The sequence below is a fragment of the Solea senegalensis genome, linkage group LG4 (assembly GCF_019176455.1).
Source record: "Solea senegalensis isolate Sse05_10M linkage group LG4, IFAPA_SoseM_1, whole genome shotgun sequence".
Classification (NCBI taxonomy): domain Eukaryota; kingdom Metazoa; phylum Chordata; class Actinopteri; order Pleuronectiformes; family Soleidae; genus Solea; species Solea senegalensis.
The window spans coordinates 9,550,286-9,571,272 of NC_058024.1; the positions used below are offsets into that span (position 1 = coordinate 9,550,286).

Below are 20,987 nucleotides of genomic sequence, written 5' to 3' on the forward strand. Positions count from 1 at the left end.
AAATACCAGCACACATACACACACAAACACACATACTTTACAAGCAATATCTAGACCAGAAGAGTATTAAATTATAAAGTGTAAACTATAACAGACACAAAGTCTCTCTCTCTCACACACACACACACACACAGAGAGAGAGGATGCAGCTGAATTAAATAAACGGATTGAAGTCTGAGAGCTGACTTGACAGCTGACAGCTGATTGGTCTGGAAATCCCACATGAAATCGTGTTACCCCACAGACTGTGGTGGACGTAGCACAGTCTGTGTGTAAAATCTGATGACCAATGATGATTTCACCTTTCAATATGCTGCTGATGAAACGCGCTTTGCTTCTTGCAATGTCTGCAATACAGACAGATAACGGGGGGGGATCAATACCTTTGTTGCAGCAGCTACAAAATAATTGACCACAATAATCTGCCGTTGTGCATATCTCTAACACACAGAGAGAGAGAGAGAGAGAGAGAGTGAAACACAAACATGCATTAGATGCACATCGAGCATCTTCTCCTCTCATGAAAGCATAAAGCCAGAGGAGCAGCAGACACAATGGAGTGTTTAAGTATGCAGGAAACTTTATGCCTGGGTGGAAAAGGAGCTTTGAAGGAATTCGCTGAGGGACACCCAACCTCCCCCTGAACTGAGCCTGTACGTCCTCATCAGAGTAAGAGAGAGAGAGAGAGAGAGTCGAAGGGAGAGAGGGGGTGAGGAAGGAGAAGAAATGAAAGATAGAGATGAAGAGGACGAGGTGGTGAGTTGAAAGGGAGACTTATGGAGAAAAAGAGGGGAAAAGGGCAAGAGAGAGGGCAGCAACAAGGTACTCTGGTCTAGTCCCTGCACTTTGTGCACAATTGCTTTCGGTACAGGCTGATGAAAGTAGAAGTCGCTACACACACACACACACACATGCTGCTTTTCCGTGTGAGCACACTGTTCAGTAGGCACCAGGCCTTAACTCCCAGTATGACCTTCATTGAGATGGATTGCATGAAAAATGTAATGACTTTCCTGAGAGAAAAACCACAGGCCAAATCAGCTTTGCATTGCATAATAATGGCAGACTTGGTAATCAATAACACAAACACACAAACACACATCCATAATGGAGTATACGCGGCCTGCACATGGAGAAAATGTCCTCACAGAGGGCCCCGACCACATCACAGTGAATGGATCAAACCACCGGCGTGGAGAGCGGTGCAATGAAACGCACCAACAAGGGCCCATTGACGATAAATGCCTGCAACCACTTCCAGCCATCAAACACTTCCCTATGAGCTCAAGCTAACAGATTGAGTCGGGAACTGCATGTAACTCTGTGAAGCTGTTCACAGCCCAGATGTTTAGCTCGGGTTCCTGCATGACGAAAGACTTGTCCCAAAAAGAAAAAGAAGTTTGGCCCCATTTTACTTTGTACCACTTAGCCAGCAGCAGAATTTGTGTTATTTATATTTGTTCAGGCAGCAAATACTATGCTAAATTTATCCCAGACATGCTATATTAACGAGTGGCAGCCATGTTTTTGTGTAAAGCATTAAACAATTTATATATTGGTTAAAGCTGCAGTGCATAATTTCTGTTGATTTTTGTTGTTGTTGATTATTCTGCCTCTGTTTGCACTATGTCACATTATTTGTATGCTGCATCCTCCATCTGAAAACAGACTCTGTCAGGTAATACTATCAGACCTGACTGAGGGAGCGTTTGTGTGTATACAGCAGCAGAGCAAGGGCGGGAGGGGCACTCCAAATGACCTGGGGGTCAGTAAACTTCTAGTCTGGTCAGGGGGGGAGCGGGGCAGGGGCCGGTCAAGGGAAAAAGTCCAACAGTTCGGGAAAGATTAACAGTTCAGGGATTGGAAATTCAAACGATATCTGATAATCCATCATGATGTTGCAATTAAAAATATTTAAGATGACATTGCACACCATTTCAAAGTTGAAGTGTTTGTTTGTTTCACAACATTCCACCAACATATCACAATAAAGATACTCATGATGATGTTTGACACAATTTCAAAGTAAAAGTGTTTTGACACAAAAGTGTACTTCACACAAAAAACATTTACTGTATGATGCAAAATGTATCTGTAAAGAACAGAATCAAAACATTCGACAAAAAAATAACATGTAGACTTGTAACATGTTGAATTTAATAATGTGATAATGCAACATAATGTATTATTGTTATTATTATAAAAATAGTGTTCACTGTTTTTCAGTCTGTCCTCACCATTTTAAAATATATAAGTGTAGCGCCGCAGGACATCGACTTGTGACGAGACGCCTTGCTTATCCAGGCTGAACAAACAGTAATTATGTAAAACTGAAATGGTATAGTAGTGTTTTTATTAAAGTGTATATGTACAAACAAAAACGTCTACAGACTTCCCTCACAAAATACTGAGGCTCCACCTTTCAGACAGTTCCTCCAATCATCATGCAGAAGCTCAGCGTATGCGCCCGCCCACTGCCCATTGACTCAGAGAGAAGCTGAGCTTCCGTGGAAGTAATGTTTTTTTTGCCGCATTTCTTCAATCACCAACGAGCTCACTGCAATGGAACAAACCTATTCTGTGTCGTCCCATAGAGAACAGTTGTAGCTGAGCTTCAAGTGGGTTTAATGCAGAGGCCGCTCTGGGAATAAGAAAATCGCGTAAGACGATCTGTCATTCGCAATAAACAGCTGATCTAGTGACACGTTCTCCTCCTCCTTAATTACATATATAAGCTTGTTTGCTGTTTTAATTACATTTGTCCACGTTAGTATTGACTTACATTTAGATTTATTTCTCTGTTTTTTGATATTAATATATTAATTTTGCATCATAAATGTTATTATTGTGAAGTATATACATCCTTTGCTGTCAAAAACAAACACTTTTACTTTGAAATTGTGTGCAATATCATCATGAATATCTTTCTTGTGATATCATGATGGTCATGTTTTCCCTGGGGACTACTAATGGTTTTGTTTTTTTTCCCCAGGACCTTCTCCAGGTCTCCTTATGACCAGACTAGATGCTCATTGGCCCCCAGGTCAGTTGAGTTTGACGACCCCGTCTTAAGTTGTGTTTTAAAAAAAGGCACAGAAATGTTGCCAGGCAACACAAATTAATTAAAAAATATATGATAAATACTGAAAAACACAGAGAGACTAACATGGAGGTGATCAATTATAACAGCTTAAATGTGACATTTGTTTATTTTGAAATGTTACACACTGCAGCTTGAACATTGAGTAAATGATTAATTTATCCACTTTCATGTTCAAATTCCGTGGCTGCATTGTTGCCGTTTTTGCTTTTGTTTACACACATTTAACAGCTTTCTGTGGTTGCATAGCAACAAAGTTAACAATCTTCATTGAAGTGACCAAAGGTTTTCTCAACCGTGTAACACTTGGCAGTGGAAAGATTCAATCTTTAGCCTCATTTCTTGTCTCTTAGCCTATAAGTCCTATAGTTTTAGTCTCAGGAGTCTCTGATCCCGGCGCCTTAACCCACAATTGTTTGGATTACAAAGTGAAATGGAGAGCAATATGCCAAATGAAATCTACAGTCAGAGCGATTCTGGCTGAGAGCTCCGGTTGTTTTTTTATTTCCTGGTGTCACAGTTTTAGGGTCACGCAATAAAACGCTGCCATTGTGTTTGTTTACTTTCTCCTCTCATCTCTCAATGTGACATTAGGTAGAGAAATGCATCACCAGAGGAGAAAAAAAACCCTGTTTCCTTCTCACCTCATTGGTGTTCCAGCGATGGCGCTCCTTGGGCAGAGAGGAACATTTGGGTAGACACTCCAGCAACTTCTTAGGAAGGTAGATCTTTAACTGGCCCGGCTCATCTACAGTAGAGGGGGAGGTGGGTGGATGGGGGGAGGGCGAGGATGGAGGGAGATAAATGCGGGATGAGTGGGAAAAAGGAGAGGCATTTTTCATCAGCCGCAGAGACACTGTGAGAGGAGAGCACCAACATGCAGCACTTCGGGGATCTAAGTGACTTAAAGTCATAGCAAACTGTTATTGTGCAACTGCTTCATGTAACCTTGAGTTTGCAGCAAAGAGATTTTGTTCAAACCCATGAAGGACATGAGCTCTAATTAATGTTGCTCAAATAAAACTTGATGTGTAATAACCTCCGAAACGCTGAATCAGAAATTTTTTCTTTTGTCATAAAAGTCATCAAAAAGAGACATTTTGTATGGAATCATGCTTTTTATTGGATGTTTTTTTGATTTTCCCCATCTCACATGTTCTTAAAAAATCAGTCTGAACCATTTTTCTTACTATATTCTTATTTATCCATTTATGCACTCTTTCATCCTTTCCTAAATGTTTTATTTTGTACATTTCGGGTTGTTAAGCACTTTGAGATGCATTTTATGTATGTAAGGTGCTATATAAATAAAAGCATTATTATTGAATTATTGAACAGGAAACAGGCAGCAAGTAGTATTATCATTTGAATTTATTTAGACATATATAAAAAAGACATTAAAAGATACAATTTAGGCTCCATGTTAATGTGAAGGAGAATTGCCTAAAAAACCTTCTAGGAGCTTATAAAAATCTGAATTCTCCATTGAGCTTATTACTGAAGGGATGAAACAATTGCCAGATTAACCGATTAAATGTCAAAAGACATTAAATATCAGTCAGACACCACTTATACTCCTAACTAAAATTAAAATAAATGAATGAATGAATATTTTCTGGTTTCTTTGCTCCATACAACAAAGAAATCATTCAAACGGAATCATTTTCTGACATGTTATGGACCAAACCATTAATCCATTCATCAAGACAATAATCGTTAGTTGCAGCTGTAATTACAGAAATTAGTTCAATTTCTCAATCCATTCAAAACATAGTAAAAATGACACAAACGTAACTATCATAGTATTGTGTAGAAAAAACCCTAACCCTAATCCTAACCCATAAATAAAATAGTGACATTTTCATATATAAGTGTGTCTCCTTGTCTTATGTAGTGATGGAGCATTTACAAACTTTTGGACATCAGGTGGACACTCACTGCACTGCATGTCCACCTGCGGGACCCACCCAGAGTCAGGATTAAGAAGAATCCATTATCATACATTATTATGAGTTCATTTGGGGTAGGTTACAGTGATGGACCAATCACATGGGCGTCTCTTATCCCCTTTAAAAGCAATGCTCTCCCCTGAGTCTGACACAGACAGTTCAGTAATGGAGTAGGGACTACACACGAGCTCCACCTAAGAGGAAACTATTATTCTTCTGCACAAGCCGAAACGCTGCATGCTTAAATAACACACGACGTCTTAAATGCTGCGATGAACAGGATTTCTTTTTCGTTTCTGGATGTACGCTAAAAGTCCTGTGAGGATCACGTTCTCACAGCTATGCACTATTTTATTTAGGATCTCTGTGATTCACGCATCATAGAAGACCGGGAACATTTACTCTTTCACGTCTCTGCCGTGAAGTGATGAATCAATTTGATTCCGATTCACAAGTTTCCAAATGAATTTGATTTGATCTAAAATAGATTCCTTTTTAGAGATATTTCTGTTTCCGTGCCAACTTTGATTTAATGTGAGAGACGTTTTCACAGATCTAATGTTGCAAATTGCACAAAATTTGGATTTCTCTAACCTGGTGCAACAAAAAATGTATGTATACACTGAATACTGACCCTAAACAAGTTATACTAATGCACATTGACCACACAGTGCACCTCAAGAGTGGAGTCGTAGGTGATAATTCAAACTCGAACTTTGAAAACATGACAATACAGTCTAGAAGTGCATCCTAAAGTTTGAAGTAATTACCAAGCTGTCCAGCAGAGGGCTAAAGGCTTGCAGTCACACAAGTCTACACTCTTGTGAGTTTTGTGCAGAGAATACAGGAAATAGCATCTATAAAAATATTTATCTAATGATTTTAGATCAGATATTGGATCTTTAAAGTGTAACTAAACCCCCCCAACCACCTTTATTCAGGTGTAAAGTGGTGTATATTGGTATCTAGTAATGTTATTTTGTGGTCCAGGTGCAAATTTTCACAGTTTAGTATGAAGTATTAAAATTAGTAAATTAATTAGGGATGGCACGATGCCACTGTTCCGTGTCGGACACAGGGATTTTTGACCTTTTCAACTATGAAGCTGTTAACAACATATTTGCGCTGATGCATTTCAAAAACATAATTCTCCAACTGTGTTATAAATATTATTCTCCCAGAAAGAAGAAATAAACCTGCTCACAACATGACTAAGCTAAAATGTTGTTGTTGGTTTATTATTGACATTTTTACAGTCTGTGCATAGTGAAACATAATAAATGATGAAATGATAAAGGATTTTTGGATATTGTATCGGATCGATACTTCTACTTCCTATTGTTTTGGCTCATCCCTAAAAATGAACCGATTAATAACTTTTTCAATAATTAAAACATGCTTTCTGATTTTTCAGGTTCTTAAATGTGAATATTTTCTGGTTTCTTTTCGTCCATGTAACAAAAAATCATTAAAACATTTAAATCATTTTCATTTGTGGTCAAAACAAAACACTAGAGAACATCAACATTCCCAGGTTTGAGAAACACTGATCAACATTTTTCAAATTTAATAAAAGTACTACAAACCAGGTACAAAATAATCAACAGATATGAAAATAATCATTTTGTGTGTATGTACTACCTCTCTGGTCAAACACCAGCTACTGCATTCATATTTAGCCATTCTTAGTCCATGTTTGCGTCACTGGTACACACTTTCATCACCCTCTTGTCCAATCAGTGCAAGGTTCATTGTCCCTGACTCCTCCCCCTTTTATACCCCCGGGAGCTGTCGCTTTGTCGTCTTTTTCTCTGCATCGCTTCGCTCTTATTAGCGAATGAGAGGCTTGTCTGACTGTTAGATTTCACTACCAGAGCACCAGAATCACTCAGCTCTCAACCTACTTCTTGGCATTTTTCAAAATCAAACAAGGGGTGGAGTTTGCCTCAGAAGGAGGTGTTCATTTACACTTAGAGATGCGAATTGGAAAAATCTGTTTTTTGAATCCAGCCCTAGTGATGTTGTATGTTTTTATTTTCATAAAGACCTCCAACGATCTTTAGATACCAATCCACTCACTCCTTTCACCCCTCCTCCAATCACCTCAGCTCCCTGTAGCTTTGACAAAAAACACTAAGATGAGTAAATGAAAGTGGCTTCAAATGCAATGTTGAAAACGTTATTAATAAAAAAAAAAACGATTTATTTCAAAGTAGGATCCTTTTTATTTTATTAAAATAAAGATCGACATGGTTCTGTGTTTTATTTCAGCGTAGGCCTACATGTGCCAGCGTTTGGTGTTTTTCCTTTGTTTACAGGTAAAAACCATCATGAAATGTCAATTTTTTTCTTTTTTTGTAATTTTTTGCAGTAATTTCATAAATGCAACAAACTATAGTTATTTCATTCAGCTATATACAAAACTATATAGAGAAAAATGGCTCTTTTAATACTCATCGACACCCTTCTTATGTTTGCTTTTGTGTGCTTTTAGTCTTTCATTCCGATTTTCACTCATGTTAATATTACTGATTTTTTAAATTATTATTATTATTATTATTTATAATTTTATAACTATTATGTATCATTTTAATCTGGTCTGTCATCTAGTTGGTGTATTTTGTGATTTCATGAAGAGCCTTTGAGTGTTTTTGAAAGTGATTTAAACACAAACACTACGAGCATCTAAAGCCTGATACAGAACCAATACAGAAAGAATACATTTCTACTTTAGTCGAAAAATACACACGACGGCACTGAAAGTGACATGTTTCTTCAGAATAATGAATAAGGATGCGATTGTTTATTTTTGCCTAAACCCGAGACACACACGCACACACACATACACACACCATGCTTCTGCCAGAAATACTCATTCAAACAACAAATCCACAGCTGAAAATAGTCCTCAGCTCACGCACTAGTTTCTCCTGTTTCAGGAACATTTGTTCTAGATAAAAAAAAAAAACAGCAGTTGCTTTCGCAAACTGTATTATTATTCTTTTTTGCAAATGTAGGTTTATAAATTGTACTTCCTGGAGATTAAGGCTGTGAGCCAGTGGAGTTTAATCTTTCAACTAGGATTGTTTACAATAACAAATCCATAGCCAGCCGTGTACTTTATCAGCTTGTATTTTGTGACTACCAACATGAGGAATTTCATTATTACTCTCTATTATTATTTGACATAAGAACTTAACTATGGTGACACCTTTGTTTTTATGACTTCCCATGTTTTTAGTGTTTTTAATGACTTCTTGTTCTTGCACTGTCCGCTCTGCCTTATCCAAATGTATGCATTGTTATGTATTCATATGTATTGTTAATCCACTTGATGAATAACGTTTATCTAATCTAAGAAATGACCATGTTCTCAAGTGTCTTATTCTTGTTCACAAACCAAAATGATTCAGTTTTAATGATTTATTTGTTGTTAGAAGCTGAAAGAAAAGAAGCTGAAAATCTAAGTACAAAAATAGTTATACAAAGTAATCCACTAATAAACAAATTAACGCTTAATTGTCGCAGCCCTAATGTGATACATCATAAAACAGGGGAAAAAAAGATTAAAGCCAAATATATAAATATTTTATTTTTATTTTTTTAAACTCAATGATATAAGTTTCAAAAACTAAAGAATGTCACGGCAGTAAAAGTAGGGATGATACTAAAACTGCTTCATTGATCCTAGAAAGGTACATAGAACATAAAGGAACATTTAGAAAAGGTTTTTCTCAAAGCAAGGTGAACATTATTAATACCCAAGCTTGTAATGAAGACATTTGTAAATTGAGCTGAAAAGAACTGAAATAATAATTTCACCTGAATCTCACACACTGGACCTTTAAATGCTCTCTTTTTTTGTTGTTTTCTGTCCATAAAGAAGAATTAAAACTACAACTCATTGTTTTCTTTCACCTGCAGCTGAGACAACTTTACAGCTGAGACAGACTGAAAAAAAAAAAAAAACCTGAGAAGCAAAAGGTTTGCTTAGTTTTGGAGAGAGCTTCAGTGCAAGGAGCTGCTGGATTTCCTGTGAAACTGCCCGTACTGCCTCTCCTCCCACTGCAGCGCACACAGAATCACCAAAATACTGAATAGGTAAAGAGAGAGAAAAAATCCCACTGCGCCACAGGAAATACCACTTGACTTCACCAGTGGAAAATGTGTGTGTGTTATGTGTGTGTTTGTGCCCAACGGGTGTTCTGCTCAGAAGTCAAAGAGAGCAAGTACTCAAAGGTTATTGATAAGCATTTGAGTAGAGGGCATCCATTCAAGACTCCCCAGGGAAGATAGGAATTATACTGTACCTGAGGGCAGACAGAGTGAGAGTAAAACAGAGAGATATGTTGGGGGGGTGGGGGTGTCATAGCCTGGGAGAGAGAGAGGCGGGGGGGGGCGGGGTGGCTGGGAGACAATGAGCCAGAGAGAGACGGCTAATGACAAAAAAAAAGAAGAAGAAAAGAAACTTTAGAGATGAATCAAAAAGTAAGAATTTCCCAAGGACGAGAGACAGAGAATGAAGAAGATGAGGAGAGACAAGCACTGATGGAGGACAGGTGTGTGTGTGGTCATGTTAGCGTCAGTGACCGAGTATATTTGTGTGTGTGAGTAGAAGTGTGTTCAGGCACATCTGCCCCCACCCCAAACACCACCACCCACCCTCTAATCAATTATGCATTTATTAATAGAAGGCCTGAGAAGACAGAATTTCAAACAGCTGAACGGTGCAGCAGCTTAGTTAAACAGCTGAATGGTGCAGCTTAGTTAAAGCCTAATTTCTTTTTTAGCAGCACTCCAGCCGCTCTGCTATGAATGCCAATCAGCGTTTAAACCCCACCCCCCTTCCGGCGATAACCCCCCGCCCCCTCCCTCCCCGCACCCTCTCTCCCTCCCTCCCTCCTCTCCTCCCCGCTCTGAAGAATTCTCATCAGAGCCTCGCCTTTGAAATGTACCAGAACCACCACATCAAACAAGCCCGTAGCACACACACATACACACACACACACACACACACACGCAAACGGACACATATGTCATGCTTGCTGATCAAAAACACTCACACACACAACAGTATTTGCCCCAGAGTGGCTGGCTCTCTTTTTTTTCTTCCTCTGAGTGACCTTGGTGCCAAAATCCCTTTCAGTGCACGCCGTCACAGCCACAACCGTCACCTTCACCTGCTCATACGTCCACTCCCCTCCTCGCTGACGAGCAACTTTTGCACATTTGGCGCATTCACACCCGAAATATATAAATCAAGCACTCACTCTTTTACTAATCTAGCAACAAAAAACAAAAAAAAAACAGAAAGAGTAAGAGAAAGAGAGAGTCCACTCTAGTCACAAAGCCTGAATGCTAATGTGAATCTGATGGCTCGTTAAGTCATATAGAGGAATGCGTCCTAAAAGTGTTCAACCAGAGTGAAACATAGCTTTGGTCTAGCCAATGAAAATGCCATAATTTAGAGTTAGGGGATCACATAGAGGAGCATGCAGCCACGCTGGCTGATGAATATTTTACCTCATAAAACTGTCATCTCCATATTTAACACAGAAACAAGCCAATGCCCTTGTGAGATGGCTGTCAGTTAATTACAAAACTCTCTTCAGTAAAGAGAGAGGGGGAAAAAATGCTCCAAATGCAACTCTTAACTCTCCCCCTACTGATATTAGGAGGCACCAGGGGAAATTTTCACATTTCCCCCCTTTTTCTGGGATGAAATTAATGTGACAGAAAGAAAGGCTCATTGCACAGCAGCTAGATGGAGGGAGGGGGGAGAGAGAGAGAGGGATGGCAGGAGGGAGCACCAGGGCAGGGAGAAGAAAGGAGGGAGCATAGCATGGGGATGAGTGAGAGTGCAGGGAGACGGAGGGAGAGACGACAGAGAGGAAGAGTGAGAGCAGAGGGGGAGGAGGTGGGGCGGGAGGGCGGGGGGTTGGGTGTAGAGATGGGTGTGCATGCTAATTTTATCATTCTGCTGATAAACTTTTCCTCCGGTAATCCTCCAGCTGGGACGCGAGAACAGATAGAAGATGGGGAGAAGTCTCAGCTCATATGCCGTCCCAAACACAACTCCCTTCTCTGTTCTGTTTTCTCTATTCTATACTATTCTATTCTGTAACAGAGACACAACGTCATCAACGGCAATAAAACAAAAAGACCAATATATATATCGACATAATGTTTATGCAGGGCTCAAATGCCCTTCAAGATAAAGTGCACATTATCGCTTTAAAGGCACAGTGCGTCGAATTGAACATCCCTCACCTCCAAGCTCAGTTATCATTAAAACCCCAAAGTGTTTAGTGTAAAAACATGGTGGACACTCGCTCCTGATGTTCTCCCTATTCTATTCTATTCTATTCTATTCTATTCTATTCCATTCTATTCTATTGTCAGATTGTATCTCACTTCTTTAGTTGCTCTTTTATGACACTCACATTCCCTGCTAACAAAATGAGAAGGTCTGGAGCAGGTATGAGGCCATCTGCTCCTTCGGAAATGAAAAACCGTGTGTGTGTGTGTGTGTGTGTGTGTGTTGAGGGGTTACCTTCCCTCTCTCTCTCTCTACCCATAACCCCCACCACCTCACTAAGTACAATGTCTGTCTGCTCCTCCTCACATCTGTTTATTTTCCTCCAATTTGGCCCCTAACACCCCCACCCCACAAACACACACACACATACACTGGTTTCTGTCACCTCAGAGGACATTGCATTGACTTACTTTCTTTTCCTGGAGACTAACTCTAACCTTAACTATAACTACTACTGGCCTAATCCTAATACTAATCCTAACTTTAAAACAGGCAATCACCTTAAAATGTAATAAGTTACTTGATGTCTGTCCCCATAATGCGACTGTGTAAACAGAGTTAGGTCCCCACAACATAAGGAATAGCAGGTACACACACACACACACTTGTTTCTCTGCACTTGTGAGGACATTCATAGATGTAATGCATTCCCTATAGGCCCTTTGCATTACCATAACTATCTCGACTACACACCTCACCCCAACCCAAAAACGAGGTCTTCACAGCCTAATAAATGCACGCACACACACACACACACACATAGGTTTATGCAGCTGTACTTGTAAGGATCCTGCATTGACTCATTTGGACAGTGTAAACAAAGCCTTATACCAATGAATGCCTTACTCTAATCAGTTCATCAGAAATGAGAGTCTTAGGTTGTGGGCTTGATGAGGACTACTGGTCAGTACTAGAGAAAGGGTCCTGAAGAGGTGACACACACACGCACACACACACACACACACACACACACAGAGGGACAGAGGCAGGGAGGGACATGCATCTGTCACGGCCTCGAGAATCAATAACCAATCAAAGCAATCATTGCCTTTATAGTTCGTCAAACACACCACCGAGAATCATACACACACACACACCACACACTCGTGTACATTCACAACCATGTGGTGACCCCAGATTACACACTCCATCTCACTTCTGGTTTAACCAGGCCCATTGAGGATTATAGATACATAATGCCATGTGTACAGATTAGGTATGACAATAAACGACTGATAGCCAACGTAAGCCCTGCCTTATTGTGTGTGTGTGGGTATGTGTGTGTGTGCGTGTGTGTGTGTGTGTGTGCTAACTAATACTGTACTGGCATGCATGAATAAACATGATGTGTAACAAAGCTGAATTGGAATGATGTCTCAGCAGAGAGCCACAGATTGAGTGTGCGCTTGCTCGCTGTATGTGTGTGTGTGTGTGTGTGCTTATATTTGTCACCTCTTAAGGACCTTTTCTCGCATAAACACTGACCTTCTCGGGACCAGTAGTCCTCACAGACCAAAATCTGGTCCTAATGAAGCTCATTTCTAAAGGACCGGTTAAGTTTAGGGCTCAGATTTGAATTGTGCTCCGGCTAAGATCAGGTTAAGACATTAACTGGTTATGGTTAACGCTTTGTTGAGGCTGTCCAAATAAGTGAATGCAGTGTCCTAGGAAGAATAGCTGTGTGTGTGATCTGTTACACAGCAGACGAACAGGAAGGAGACCTCAGTTCCTGCATCACATCATTCTGCCACAAGGCTTTTATACTTGCTCCCAGAGTCGCCCTGTGCTACAGACAAATGTGCGAGCGGCACTTAAACGCCCTCCCGCACGCACACACACACACACACACACGCACGCACGCACTGGTGCACAAACAGTGTGAAAGAGTATTTGAGTGTCTCTTACTGTTGGCGTCAGTGTCATCACTCTTGGGAGGGGTGTGTCCTGTGTAGCCCACGGCAATCCTGACCGTTCGCTCTGGATTTCTTATCTTCTTCAGTCCTACAAGAACAGAGGAGAGAGACAAAAAAGACACATTTAGTTGACGCTCCACACTTTCCTGACGGTCTTCATCATCACACCTTCGATCCTTCTCCTCAAAAGCCCCCCCGAAAATAAAACTCCATGTCATATGCATGTAGGCTGATCCATTTTCAGATCCACTAACTTGCATCCATTGTGTCCCGTTGATCGATTGGCCACAGCAGATTCACTGCCTCCATGTGTGTGACTAACTTGTACCCAGCTTTAGTTTCTCTTTCTCTCTCATCATTTCTCTGTTTCCCTGACCACTGTTGCTATGATACAAAGTAGACCAACCAGTGCAGAGGGAGATGGTCTTCCAGGCTATATGGTGGATATTGTTCTCATGCCCACTGGTGTGCTCTGCTGGCTGGTGCCACGCACATCTGCCAGAGTATGGACGGTGAGAGTGGACAGCTGACAGCTGAAGCTGCTAAATTATTACGTCCTCCCTACATGTAACACTGAGGGGTCAGTGGACTGAGAAAGGAAAGCCATGCTGTGAAGGTCAAGTGTGTGTTTGCATGTGTGTGTGCAGGTGCAGTATAGTATGGTGGGGAGCTTGGTTTATATTTGTGTGGTAAAACTTCCTGCTGATCTGCCTGTGGGCTTTCTTTCTGTCTCATCTACACTTCTAGTCTTTTCACGCAATGGGACTCTCAACCCACGGATTTCTCTTTGCCTCTGGCCACACACTGCATGCCTGCCTGCACGTGTGTGTGTGTATGTATACGTATGTGTGTGTCTGACTTTAAGCACTTCAATGATACAACAAAGGGCTGGGCATGACTTAATTCATCATTTAATATTTTGATAATCGGTTCATCAATTTGAGTGTTTTTTTGGGGTTATTTGGCCAATGAAAAACTGGTTTTCAGGTTTTTCAGCCTCTTAAATATTAATATTTTCTGGTTTCTTTGCTCCATACAACAAAGAAACCATTACAACTGAATAGGTTTGGATTGTGACAAAATATTTACTGCTATTTTCAAATCGCAGCACTATTTCTTAAAGCCAAAATGTTTGTCAAAATATCATTTTAGATTAATTATTGTTTTGATCTACACACATCATGTTCTACAGACTTAAGAGAACATCTCTGCTTCTCACAGAGCTGCATGAATATCACACAGTAATCATTTTAAATAAGCTCTTCAAATGAAAATGAAAATAATGATGTAACAATTACCGTTCCCTTTTATATCTCAAATCATATCGCAATCGCAATTTCAGTCAAAATAATCGCAATTAGATATGAATTCAAAATTGTTCAGCCCTAATATTGATAAGGTTATAAATTCCATGTCTTCTAAAAACAATCAATTTCTCTGGTATCAATGGTGCGTTTCATTTATTTCAAACAGCAAAAGTGGTTTTTTTTATCTATGCTACTGCATGTATAAATGACATTATAGCACTATAAACATGTCATAACCGATTCAGATCTGTCCTGTCTCAACCTAAACCTGTCTACTCCTCTGTCCCACAGTTTTCCTTTCACCGCAACTCGTCGAGGCAGATGCTGCTCATTGTGTGAACCTTTGGGTTTCTTTTCTCTCCATAATATTGTAGTGGTTTGCAGTGTCTTGAGATAATGTCTATACAAGTAAAATTGAATTGAAGATGCACAAAGACAGCGTAGCAACATGTATACATATAATAATTAAATAGTCCCATGTGTTCGACTGATTTACCGTGAAACAAATGAGACAGAAGTGTGATTAACAGTGAATGTAGCAGTGTGTTTTTACTGTTGAGTCTTGCAATTCTATGTCGGGGTTTGTGAGGTTGGAAACTTCCTCCAAACTCGGAAATTCCGACATCTAGAATGCACAACAATTTCAATTTTTGTATGCATTAAGTTTAGAGGTCAAGCAATTAATCTGTTGAGCTGATAATTTGGGCAGATTTTTGTTTGCCCAAATTACTAAGCTATGCATTGTTTGTTATTATTAACAAACATGTTAATAAACATTATTAACATTATTATATTTTATCAGATAAAAGAAAAAAAAATTAATTGGCCAAAAATATCAGCATCATATATTAGCCAATATTGGTATTGATCATAGAAAAACCCATATCAGTCGACCTCTTGTTGACTTTAATTCTCCTAATTATCTTTGTCCTGTAAACACCTTTATTTACTCATTAAATAGTTCTGCTCAGACCTTATTTATTGTTCGTTTACAAATGTTGTGTTTTGTGCTAAACTGAATCTGTTGCCTTTAAAAAAGTCATTTCATATCATAACTTGGTTTATCAAAAAAAGCTGTCTTGTCCAATCTTACCGTAAGACAAATTGCTTGTGATTCCAGTAAAGCTGAGACTCATGCGTCATCTTTATCCTCCTTATGTTAATGTATTATATTACTTAAATATTGATCCTGTGTTGTCGTTTTTTTTTTTGTCTATTCTCTTGTAAAGTGTTGGGGGGTTTTTGGTCGGATTTCTCAGTGTTGTCTCTTTTGGATGAAAAACGTGTAAGTGCACTTAGCAGCAGTTTCTGGGATGTCACCCATAATTGCCAAGAATGTTTTACAGTTTGATTGTCTTTTACTGTCCATAAAGACGTTTAAAACCATAATAAATTGGTTTCTTCAACTCAGGAGCCAAAATCAATCCCAATTTTCCAACACTTATCATGATAGTTATAGATGCTGACCTATTGGATTCTTTTGTTGTTTTTTCATATCATCCTGCCCTTGATGCAACTTGTGAAGGACAAGTTCTCCAAAAAAAATTGCCCCATGGAGGAATCCTGCTCAGCATCGCTCCCTAGTGGACAGAGGGTAAAAGACTCCTATCATCTCAGACTTTGAGAAAGAGGATGAAGGAAAAGATATTTTAGCTCAGGATATCATTAGTTCTCCTGCGTCTCATCCTCAGCAGCACATTTAGCTGTTGTGGGTGTGTGTTTTTTTTTAGTTTGACGAGCTTCTCTGGGTAATTTAAGCCTCTGTGACATCACCGTTTGTTTTACAGCCAGGGATGAAGGAACGAATCCTGGGAGCAGACCAAACATCTAGGATGTTTATGAACAAATGTCAAACACTGAGTGAGGAATAGAGTCTCAATTAAGCCATGATCTGAGCAGCAGATAACATTACCATGGCGATTCTGGCCATCCCTTAAATAATTCATGAATGAATGAATGAATAACAATCTGAATGAAATGGTGGTTGTCTATCAGTGTGTGTGTGTGTGTGTGTGTGACAATAATGACCCAAGAGTTTAGTTAAGGGAGTAAAAAAATGCAAACTAGATTCTTACGTGATGTGACCTGAAACTGACACACATACACTCCCCCAGTCTAAATGCAGCTGATTCTCACCTTCACTGCCTTAGCAACCACAGGCTCATCATCCTTATCTTCATCACCGAGTGAACACACACACACGCTCTCGCGCGCGCGCACACACACACTAAATAAACACACAGCTGGACTGTGGATGTTTGTGTGGCTGCCAGAACATGGAATCTACCCTTTAATGGTTCACTTTTACGCTTTAAGAGAGAGAAATAAACACACGCGCGCGCACAAACACAAACGCACACACATACACGCGCGCGCACACAGAAAGCATCTGAATTCCTTCAGCTCGCTCTCCCTCTCTCTCTCTCTGCCTCTCTCTATCATCACCATGTCTTCTAACGGTGATAACACTCACAAACGAGCTGTGATGGAGAAACAATTAGTCGGTAAAAAACTAACCATTCCCCGACTCACTCACTGCCCACAGACGGGACAACTCTCTCTCGCTCCCTCTCTCTCTCTCCCACTGTCTCTCCCTCCTTCCGTTATTTATGTGCTGTCGGTTAACCGTGCTCCTCACAGTCGCTGGTTCAGCACCAGCGTCCGTGTTTTCGGGACGGGCAGAAAAGAAAGGGAAAGCCCCGTCGCCGAGCTCCCTCACCTCCTCCATCCTCTCCATCACTTCATCTGACTCCCAAACATCATCGGCGGCTCTGCCTCCTCACATTTAAACCGTTATTCCTCTCTTACCTTCCGGCTTGTCTTCGGCAGCCATTTCCCCTCCACCGCGCGCCTCATCCCTCCTCCTCCTCCTCCTCTTCCTCCTCCTCCTCCTCGACTCGACCTAGTGGTGGTGGAGGTGGTGGTGGTGTCGGGTGGGGAGGTAAGGGGGGAGGCTGCCACGCGCGTGCACAGAGAGGACAGCTCAAGGAGGGGGGCGGGGCAGAGAGGAAGGGGCTGGGGGGGACGAGCCTGCCAGCCTTCGCACGACGATTGGTCCAAAAGGCGAGGACTGACAGCGGGGATCCGTGATGGCGACTCGCGGAATTCTCCATCCCTCCGTTTACCTCACCCCCTCCCCCTGACGTTCACGCGCACACTCTCTCTCTCTCTCTCTCTCTCGCTCGCTCGCTCGCTCGCTCTCGCTCTCCGTGTCTCTCTCTCTCACGTCACTGAACGACGTCTGAATTCGAGGACACCTTGACAGCCTCGCACAGCATCATCATCATCATGCTCATCACTTAACCCCCAACACACACACACAATGTAGGCCTACACACACACACACACACACATATATATAGCCTACATTATGCACACAAACACAACCAATGCCTAACCTTAATTTGACCAAGATTTACATCCTTCCTGTAACCTCATCCAGTAACACAATGATACAATGATGAGGTTATTAGGACCAGGTTTTGGTCTCTATAAGGACTGCTTGTCCTGACAAGGTCAGTGTTTATGCCAGAAAAAAATGTCCTGAAGAGGTAACAAATACAAGAACACACAAACACACACACACATACACAAAACACTCACCTGTATTTAGTTCTATCCATAAACAGGCCATTTGATGTGTGACAGACAGTGTGGGACCAGCTAAAATGTCCTCACTTTCCCAAAATGCCCTCACCTCCTGTGGTTTTGCAAGTCAAATGGTTCTCACAAAGATACACAATCAAGTACACACACAGACACAGCCAGTTAATCCAAGTCCTACCCTTGATCTACTGGTCCTGACAAGGTCAGTTTTTGTGCCAGAAATAGTCCTCAAAAGGTACCCAAAACCGACACACACACACACACACACATATGTAGTAGGCCTACGCTTACATTTATAGCTCACATTACACACACGCACGCACGCGCACGCGCGCAGACCCAGTGGACTGTTGAGAAACTGCGATGTAAGGTCGCGCCTCGTCATGAATTATGAACACTCCCCCTTGAATTTAATGAAAAGAAGTGCCTGAAAGAGACTTTTCAGATGCGCGTGGGCGCGTGGGAGCTGTCACTGGCTGTGGTGCTGAAGCTCGCGGTGCTGAAAGGACAGCTCCACACGCGCCTACACTCACTGCTTTCCTCTGAACCCCCTTGTTACTGAACTGAGCAGATGATGGGGTTGGTGTTGGCTGTTTTGGCTCCAGCAGAAAATGGTTGTATCATTGCCTCCCTACAGGAAGTTACCCTGAAATCAGCCCATATTCTCTGTGATGGGCTATTTATAATTCTGCTGCTTTACACTACATACAACCCTGCTAAAGAGTGGGGCTTAACTGGGACCATCGTGTTCTTGTTGCTTCAAGCCCACGCTGTCACTCTGAGCCTCAGGGCGGAACATCGACTTTGCACCAAAGCCTTGTGTGTGACAGTGACAAGCGGCTGCGTAGACACACTTCACGGAAAACACACGTGTCTTTAAAAAGGTCCTCAGTATATGCTTTGTATTCCCTCTGTCTGTCTGTGTGTGTGTGTGTGTGTGTGAGAATCAGAGTGAGGATATATCAGTGATACCAAAACAAAATCTGTTGTATGAGGTCAACTGAGTTGAAAGGTCCAGTGTGTAAGAATTAGTGACATCTAATGGTGAGACTTCAGATTGCAACACAGGAGCTTTACTCTTCTGTCACTGTCTCTTAAGCCTGCCTTCTCACACTAGAGGATTTTCAAACCTGACTTGATTTTAAAAACGTGGGAAACCACAGACACAACAAACTTTGTGACCTGATTTTCAACATTTTGATCCTACCTATCCTATCCTAAGTACAGACAAGACCACGTATGTCCAAAGTCCGGCCTGCGGGCCAAACACAGCCCTCAGTCAGATGTTGTACGGCCAGCATTTCTGAGTTTATAATGTATTATTTATGTTCCATCTGTGACAGACACATTCTGTATATTATATTATTATGTTATTATGTTATTTGACTACAGAAGTGAAAAAAAGGCAGATTTATTTAATTTGCTCACTCCTGTGTGGCTTAGATTTGGTTACATTGCCATTTAAAAATGATTGTGACAATGCAAATTAAATTATTATAAATCAGTGCATGTTTACGGTTAAATAAAAAGGTCTGAGAGGCCACTGGCCCCCGGAAATCTTCACATTATCATTATCTGCCCCTCATTAAAAAAGTTTAGACTCCTCTGGACTAGACGATTCAGTCAAGACAAATGACTTTCAGGGAGCAGATTCCAGTGATTTGGAATCTCACAGAAACCGGCGTCATTTACCGTGACTTCAGTTAATAACTGTTGTGTGTGCGATGTTTTGTGCTGAGAAACGCAAAAACCAAAACTGTGGATGAAAAATCATGGCTGGAAAGACGGAATCACAAAAGTATGCGACATCCGTTTCCACATCAACTCGCTCTCATTGGATATTACTGGGTTCTGCTTATGCCCCCCAATCACTGTTCAGTCATAAAAACATCAAACACGTTTAATACTCATTAAAATCTTGTGTGTTAACACCTCACACTACAGGATAATTTGGCCACATAATCTGTTCAAATCAGCCTAAAATTGTATGACACCCACGACTGTCGGAAAGACTGAAATCTGGACAATTATCCTAATGGCAGGAGGCAGGAGCAAATAATTTTTGGTTCTTGCACGTGTCCTAAAACATGAAACATACACACTCAACATGTCAGTGTAAGATGGTGGCGTCTGTAAAGCAAGGTCCTCACTGAAAGTACCTCTCAGGTTCGGCGACAGAAAGAGCGACCTTGTCATAGAGGTCATTTGTCCTGTGTTGTGTTGATTGCCTTTGCTGGAAAATTTGCATCACGAGATTTGATTGACTGACGCTTGGAAAGTTGAACATTCATCAACTTCTGCCGCACACGACACCTTATTTTAATATGTAAAATGATGAATTTAAGCAAACACAGTGATAGATGAAACAGAAGCTAAAATATGATTTGTACTTTTAATTTAACTGTGCATTAATTTATAGTTTATTGATTCTTTTTTTTTTTTAAATCTCCCCCACTTGTTAATGAGTTTGCCTTTTGTGATGTATTAGTCTGATTTGTGAAGTTGGCATTATCGTTTTTGTCCATGTTTTTAAATTCAATTCAATTAAAAAAATATTCAACTCTTATGCGAGTGTGCTCACCCTAATAGGATTTTAATATTTAACACTATTTTGGTGTATTTTCTGCCATTGGTGCAGCAATAGCTGAAGAAAAGAAACAAGTCTGGGCCATACCCGTCCCAGTGTGGGGGCAGCAATTAAAATTAGGCAAATAAGTGATTTAACTACTGACTTATATCAAATTTAGTTTTAATAACATCGTAATGGCATCATCATTAGGGCTGGAATATTGT

General features: G+C 40.7%; 1 protein-coding gene across 4 annotated transcripts in view; it reads right to left on the minus strand.

The window, feature by feature from the left end:
- The window catches only part of LOC122768388 (calmodulin-binding transcription activator 1-like), an 86,775-nt gene extending 69,301 nt beyond the window's left edge, over window positions 1–17,474 (minus strand). For 3 of the 4 annotated variants that reach the window (XM_044024353.1, XM_044024354.1, XM_044024352.1), the window contains exons 1-3: window positions 17,397–17,474; window positions 13,274–13,369; window positions 3,745–3,848 (exon numbers count right to left, since the gene is read on the minus strand). In XM_044024353.1, the coding sequence (XP_043880288.1) occupies window positions 3,745–3,848; window positions 13,274–13,369; window positions 17,397–17,421 (225 nt within the window). In that variant the 5' untranslated portion in view covers window positions 17,422–17,474. Of the gene's footprint in view, window positions 1–3,744; window positions 3,849–13,273; window positions 13,370–17,396 lie in introns of those variants that run through there. The other variant, XM_044024356.1, reaches the window with a different exon arrangement.
- Window positions 17,475–20,987: the final 3,513 nt, after the last annotated feature.